The 7336-nt window shown below is 56.3% G+C and overlaps 1 protein-coding gene across 1 annotated transcript; it reads left to right on the forward strand.

Moving 5' to 3' along the window:
• The first annotated feature begins 3668 nt into the window (after nt 1–3668).
• Nucleotides 3669–4949, forward strand: LOC125918572 (calmodulin-like protein 3). Its single transcript, XM_049624567.1, has one exon. It carries the CDS (start codon nt 3854–3856, stop codon nt 4301–4303), a length of 450 nt encoding a protein of 149 aa, XP_049480524.1. The 5' UTR covers nt 3669–3853; the 3' UTR covers nt 4304–4949.
• Nucleotides 4950–7336: the final 2387 nt, after the last annotated feature.

Here is a 7336-nt window from a genome sequence, read left to right on the forward strand (position 1 = left end):
TTTAATACGCTGCTAAACATTGACATACAGCATTTGCCATAAGAAAGGTGCCCTTGTGAGCCCATGTGTAATGGGAAGCTTTTGTCATGGACCGCCATTTTTATTGGAAAGAACAGCTGATATGACACCACATGGTTGCTCCAGACCTGATATTTGGCAGACATTTTGTTTCAAAAATGGATGAGGTGAGCTTGTCACTTTAAGAAAAACAATCGGTAGTCTTTGTTGTCAATGATAAAATTTGAGCTTTCTTTTTTTTTTAAATTTTTTTTTTAACGTTTATTTATTTTTGAGACAGAGAGAGACAGAGCATGAATGGGGGAGGGGCAGAGAGAGAGGGAGACACAGAATCGGAAGCAGGCTCCAGGCTCTGAGCCATCAGCCCAGAGCCCGACGCGGGGCTCAAACTCACGGACCGCGAGATCGTGACCTGAGCTGAAGTCGGACGCTCAACCGACTGAGCCACCCAGGCGCCCCAAAATTTGAGCTTTCAAATAAAAATCAGAATTTTGGAAATTCCATACCTGTCACTGTGAGCTTGAGACTTTCTGATACTTTCCTAATAGGATTGTTGGTGATATGAAAGAATGTGATTTTTAAAAAAATCTTTAATGTTTATTTATATTTGAGACAGAGAGAGAGAGAGAGAGAGAGAGACAGAGCACGAGTGGGGGAAGGGCAGAGAGAGAGGGAGACACAGAATAAGAAGCAGGCTCCAGGCTCTGAACTGTCAACACAGAGCCCAATGCAGGGCTCAAACCTGCCAGCCGTGAGATCATGACCTGAGCTGAAGTCGGACGCTCAACCGACTGAGCCACCCAGGTGCCCCATGAGATTTTTATAATTTTATCTGCAATTTTTATAATTTTATCTGTCAACCTTCAGAAGATCTACAGAACTCAGTGAACCAATATTGTCCAAAGGAACAAAGCAGAGCATGACACAATCACGAAGCCCAAGAGTGACCAATGGATTTTAATGTGACAGTACGAGAAAGATCATTGATGTGGCTTCGGATCCCACACTGCAGCTAACCTTTGAGAAACCACCACTCGTCGAATGTTGATATAGCACCGAAGAAAAATACCCGCCAATACCTGAGTCATGTAGACGTTCTCCGTTTCCAGCTGCATATCCGTGTGAAGCTGGGTTAGTCTGTACTTTATATCAAAACATCCTCCCACAGACCAGTGCAGCAGAAACAGACATGCTTCCACAAAACCAGACACACGAAGCGATTTGCGACGTTGTTTTTATTAGTTTTATTAATAATCAATTAATAAATAATAATAATTAATAAATAATTTATTAGTTTTATCAATAATTAAAACTATTATTTTTTTATTTTAGAAATAGATCTCTCATAAAACTACAGTATATCTGTTAACATGCAATGAGTTTTTTACTCCTATTTTTTTAAGTTACAAATGAATGTAGAAAAATATAGCTAGATACTTGAATTTTTTTCCGGTTGTAATTTCAACTCCAGAACATACTGGTTGGTGTAGCCCACATACACAAAGGCCTTTTGGCGTTCTCGATAATTTTAAATGTGTAGATGGGTCCCAGGATCAAAAATGTGTTCTCGGGGAGGGCTGCAGGGAGAGGATGGCAGAAAGCCATGAAATAAGAGCGAGTTTCCTAACCAGTGAGGCTGCCACAGCTTAGCCCATCCCAGCACTGTCCTTTGTGAGTCATGAGTACCTTTGTTTAAAATCCTTACTGAGCTCTCTTTCAACGTGCCTTTTTGAAGAACTCGCTTAGGGCGAGGGCTGGATGTTGGAGCCACGGCACCATGATCCAGAAACCTGCAGACACCCATCGGCCACTTACCCTCTTGCGGGTGAAGTAGGCAGGAAGTGAGAATGTATGCGTCCATCACGGGGACTGTCTCACGAGCTCTCCCACGATGCTAGCCCTTGGCTCTCCAGGACACCATGTCGCTTACACGCTTGTGTCCAGTGGTCCCTCGGCCTCCTGCTACTGCCCTCGTGTTATCTCATGACTACATCCCCTTGGGGGTGCGATTTCAGCTTATGAATTCTGGGAAGACATACTCAGACCATAACATCCAGCTCATCAATTCTTCCATGGATCACGCCTTTGGCTTCCTATGTAAACCCAGCCCAGACCCAAACTGGATGAGCTGGGTGTCATTGCCAAGCCCAAGGTCACTCAGACTTTCTATGTCATCATCTGGGAGGTTTGTAGTTCTGCATTTCCCATGTGGGTCTGTGATCCATTTTGGGTTACTTTTTGGGAAGGGCGTAAGGTCTGTGTCCAGATTCACTTTTTTTTTTGCACATGGACGCCCAGCTGTTCCATCACCGCTTGTTGAAAAGACTACCTTGTATTTCCTTTGCTCCTTAGTCGCTTGTGTTCTGCGAGTCTATTTCTGGGCCCTCTGTCCTGTTCCATTAATCTATGTGTCCACTCTTTTGCAGTCCCACTCCATCCTGATTACTGTGGCTTTACAGGAAGTCTGGTGGTGTCGTCCTCCTTTGCTCGTCTCCTGCCATATCATGGTGGTTCTCTGAGGGTCTCTCCCAGTTTGGATTTCCGTGGATTCCCACAGGCAGCGTGGCCTCTTGTCACTAGGTGGGTGGTCATTTCCCCAGGCTCCCTGCGGGCAGGAATGTGTGCTCGGTGAGCATCCCATTTTGCGTTCTTGAGACCATCTCCTCTTACAAATACCCCCTTGCTTCTGCTCTTCTCCCCCAAAACCCAGGTCCAGACTTTCGGACATGCCTTTGCCTGTCTTCCCATTCATCAGAGAATAGAACGTGACCCCCCCACCGCATCTGAGGAGATGTGCCCTTCCTCATGTCCTTCTCTCCCCTCGTCCATCAGGCTGCAGCCACACTGGCCGACTTTCTGTCCCTTGGCCATGCCACGCCCTCTCCCCACCCACCGCGTGGGCTTTGAGCCTGCTCAGCCTGCCTGCCGGGAAGACACCTCCTTCCCTTCATGTCACCCTCCAGTGCCACCTGTGAGAGAAGCCTTCCCTGACCACCGCTGTGGAGGTGACCTGTCCGTGCTCTCCCCGCCAGCATCCCTGTGTCTTCCTTCATGGCACCTGTCACAATATCCACGAATCTCATCGTTTGGTTTACTCGCCAGCTAGCTGTCTCCGGGAGGGAATACAAGCTTCTGGAGGCCTGGGAGTTGCCTGTCTTGTCCCTGGCTCTATTCCCAGCTTCTAGAACAGTATTTGCACACAGTAGGCCCTCGATACATATCGAGGAGTGAACACGTTGGAGGAAAACCTTCTCCATTCATGTTTCTTCTGAAGGTGAGAAGACAGTCTGCTTCCACCTGAAGGAGAAAGCCTTTGTTCATTCTCTGAAAACCCTCTTGGGAAAGCGAGGGCTTTCAGGCTTTGGGAATCCGGACAAGGAAACGAGTTCCCTTCAGGCCAAGGCAACCTCTGCCTTTCATCCTGCCCGAACTTTCCCAGAAGGGAAACTGCTCGTTTCACTGAGTGCAGGGTCTGGCGATGGGGCAGGAGGAGGGGACAGGGAGTCCCCGCGGGGGGTTCCCAACAGCTGCCAGTGGGGCGGGCGGGAGCAGCTCACACACACACACACACACACACACGCGCGCGCGCGCGCGCGCGCGCGCGCACACAGGCGCTGGCCGCAGCCCAACCCTCCACCGGCCCGTTCCTGGTGCCGACTCCTGTTCCAACAGTGCCCGGCCCCGGGCAACCGCGGGGCGGGGAGTCGGGGTGCCAGCGGAGCCCTGCTCCTTCTTAAGCGCCCGCCAGTCAAGCCCGGGCCAGACGGCCAGCCAGCCGGCGCCCCTAGTGCGGCCACCTGTCCCCCGGAGCCCGGCCGCTGCCACCGCTCCCTCCATGGCCGACCAGCTGACGGAGGAACAGGTGGCCGAGTTCAGGGAGGCCTTCTGCCTGTTCGACAAGGACGGGGACGGCGCCATCACCACCCAGGAGCTGGGCACCGTCATGCGGTCCCTGGGCCAGAACCCCACGGAGGCCGAGCTCCGGGACATGGTGGGCGAGATCGACCGTGACGGCAATGGCTCCGTGGACTTCCCTGAGTTCCTGGGCATGATGGCCCGGCAGCTGAGGGGCAGGGACAGCGAGGAGCAGATCCGGGAGGCCTTCCGCGTGTTCGACAAGGACGGCAACGGCCTGGTGAGCGCGGCCGAGCTGCGGCACGTGATGACCAGGCTCGGGGAGAAGCTGAGCGACGACGAGGTGGACGAGATGATCCGGGCGGCCGACGTGGACGGGGACGGCCAGGTCAACTACGAGGAGTTCGTGCACATGCTGGTCTCCAAGTGAGGGGCCGCCCGGCTTGGCCGAGGGCTCTGCCTCCGGCTCGGGCGGGAACCTCGGCCTGGCATCGCTCCCTGCACCCCTCCCGCCCACCTGGGCTCTGCTTCTCCCCCGCCCGGGTGATTCCACCCTGCTTCCTGCACCTCACTCTGTCGCCTTCTCTCCTGCCGACCCTCCCCCGGCCTCTTCTCAGCCGGAATGACACGGGCCACCCTCGAGCCCAGCAAACGCCAAGTGCCTCTGAAACTCAGGAGTAGCAGTGACGTCACTGCCCTGACGGTGACCTGGGGAGGGCGCAGCGTGGCGTCACAGAGCCCTCTGGGCTGGGACCTGCGGGCCGCTTAGCACTGGGGCCAGGGCAGCGGGAACCCCAGCGCCCGGGGGGTTTCAGAGCCTCTGTGGCCGGAAGGCTCCCTCTGCGGGCGGGAGGGGCCCGGCCCGGGGGAGAGGCTGACAGAGACATTGACACTTGAGCTCCGGCTTCCTGGGAGACACCCCCTCTTTCCACCGGGTGCTTGCTTGTCTGCGATTCATCCTTTGAGGCCGGTAGTAAAGCTGGGCTCAGTTGTAACATGTTCCTGTTCAACTTCACGGAGGGAAATATGAGCGAGAGGGAGAGGGAACCACGGGGGATAATAAAACGTTTGCGTCCCCGTCGTGGCTCCTTCTGTTCTGGCTCCGCGGAAACGATCCTTGTTGCTAGTCCAGCGTTTAAATGAGGCGGGGTCTCCATTTTTGTGCATTTTGGAGAGGCGATGAAACCTAGCAGTGGAGAGGGTAATGAAAAGAGAGAAGCCTAAGGAAGGCAAACCTTGAATGTTTATTTCAAGTAAAATGGAGAAGTCAGTAGCAAAGAGCAGTTAAGAGGCAGCACAGAGCCCTGGAAACCCAGGCGGGTTACAGGTGGGAAGGCAGCCTGACGGTGGGTTTCTGTCACCTGCGGTCTCCGGGATGCGCCGTGCTCTGACGGTACAGGACCAGGGCGGGGGGTGGATGCGAGCCACCTGTCCAGCCCCTGAGATGGTTATTCCCGCATTTGCTGGCATCCCTCAGAGGCCGCACCGGATCACCCGGGGGTCAGAGAGACCTTGCCCAGGTTGAGGCGGTGTTTGGTGCCGTGGATGCTGCCCCGAGGCTCTCATCAACTCACGCAATGGCTGTCGGCCCTGGGAGGGTCACAAAGCCCCTGGCCCATCTTGCCTTAAGTCCTTTCCCCCAACACCCCGTCCCCACCACGCGTGTTTCCTCGTGTGTACAATGAAGAACATGGGCACCGGGGCCAGACAGACTGGACTCTCCAGGCTTGTGCCTGCAGCTGGCTGCTGACGGCCCGGAGCGCTCTGCTTCTCCGTGAGGCTAGCAGGTGTTCCCGCAGCCCCTCCTGGGCGCTGGGCACCGTCGTGAGCACCCTGCGGGCACAGGAGCCCGCCACGAGCCTGTGCACGAGCTGCATCAGCAGCCTCCCCGTCTCGCAGACGAGGAAGCTGAGACATGCAGAGCTTGAGAAATCTGCCGGATGCCCCACAGCTGGGAGGTGACGGGGCCGGGATTGCACGCAGGGCTGTGCCCTCGGCCACACTGCGCGGCCTCTCCATTGCCCCTTCGCCTCTGCCGTGACTGAGGACTCTGATAGTGCCTCTCTCGAGCACCTGTGAGCGTTAGAAATCATCTCCTTAACATGCCCGGCATGCAGTAGGCGCTTAATAAATGACAGCTGCTGTTGCCATCGCCTTTAGGCGACCCCTGCAGCTCTAACTCTCCGTGTGGCCTGGCGACTTGGCCTTGGCCTCCACCGAGGAAATTCCGCCCCTGAGTCCAAGGGAAAAGACGAGGCGGGAAGGGGCTGGGGCCGAGAGGACACTGAGGCAGGGTCTGGGGCAGGAATGCCCCAACGCAGTGCAGCTGGGAAGGCCCTCCCGGCGTGGGAGAGGAGGGCGGGCCTGACTGCAGGCCCTTTTGGCTGGGCCGGGGGCTGAGCCTGATGGAGCTGAGCCTCCCCGCAGCCCCCGACCGCGGGGATTGGCAGAACGCCTACGGGTCGTGCACTGGCAACACGTCCACGTGCCGGATGGAGCGTCCAGATGTCAGGGCCGCCGCTCCCTCGGGGCGCCCAGCCAGCCGTCACCGCAGCGGTTCAGACGCGCATGATGGTCCCACCTGCCAGGGGGAACACTGACGTCACCCTCCAGGGACAAAAGGATTCCACCTCCTAAATGCTTCAGGAAGGGAAGGGGCAGGTGAGGTCTTCAGAGGTCTTCCTCCACCGCGCTCAGCGTCAACCAGGTCCCCGCCGTGGCGCGTGGGCCCGGCTGGAGAGTGGGCATTTAACCCCTGCTTTCCCGCTGTCGGCCCAGCTCAGCCCTTGCGAGTATGGGGGACCTGTGTGCCTGCTGACACACAGCTAGAAGGGGACAAGGCGTCTCTGTGCGCCTTCCACCCAGCCTCCCGCTGATTCAGCCGAAGCAGGTCTTAGAATCGCAGGCGTCTTGTGGGAACTGCCCTGCGGGCATTTTAACGGGCTTTGGGGGCTCCCGTGGGGAGTCCGTGGGCCAGCGCAGGAGCGAGCGGTTGTGCAAAGACCTCCTGACGAGCCCCTGACCCTCCTTCAGGTGTTCCCGGAGCCGGGCTGCGGGTGAGGGCCCGGGCAGGCTGGAAAGAAGGTGACAAGCTCCCCACCACCCCCAGAGACCCCCCAGAGACCCCAGACCACCGCCTGCCGTTTCCATCACTTCCATCATGAGGCCAAGCAGCAGGTAGGACACACACCTCCAGGATCCCTCAGACGCAGATCACTGATATCAATGGGGTTCTCTTCTATTCATAGGTGGGAAACGGAGGCGGCAAGGTCAAGGTGGGCCAGAGCTGAGAACGTTCCCTCCTCTCCCCTCCCCTTGGTTTTACTCTCCTGAATGCACTTTTTGAAACACGTTCGCCATCGTCCCTTCTCATTCAAGCAAGGTCATCAGCCAGTTGGGCCACATGGCTCAGCCCCTCCCCCAGCCTGAGGGATTAGGGACAGGGACACCAGCCCGAGGGGAC

The sequence above is a fragment of the Panthera uncia genome, chromosome B4 (genome assembly GCF_023721935.1).
Source record: "Panthera uncia isolate 11264 chromosome B4, Puncia_PCG_1.0, whole genome shotgun sequence".
In the NCBI taxonomy this organism is placed as follows: Eukaryota; Metazoa; Chordata; class Mammalia; order Carnivora; family Felidae; genus Panthera; species Panthera uncia.

Excerpts from the sequence above, each read along its gene's own strand:
- LOC125918572 (XM_049624567.1), top strand. The coding sequence starts at position 3,854 with ATGGCCGACCAGCTGACGGAGGAACAGGTGGCCGAGTTCAGGGAGGCC.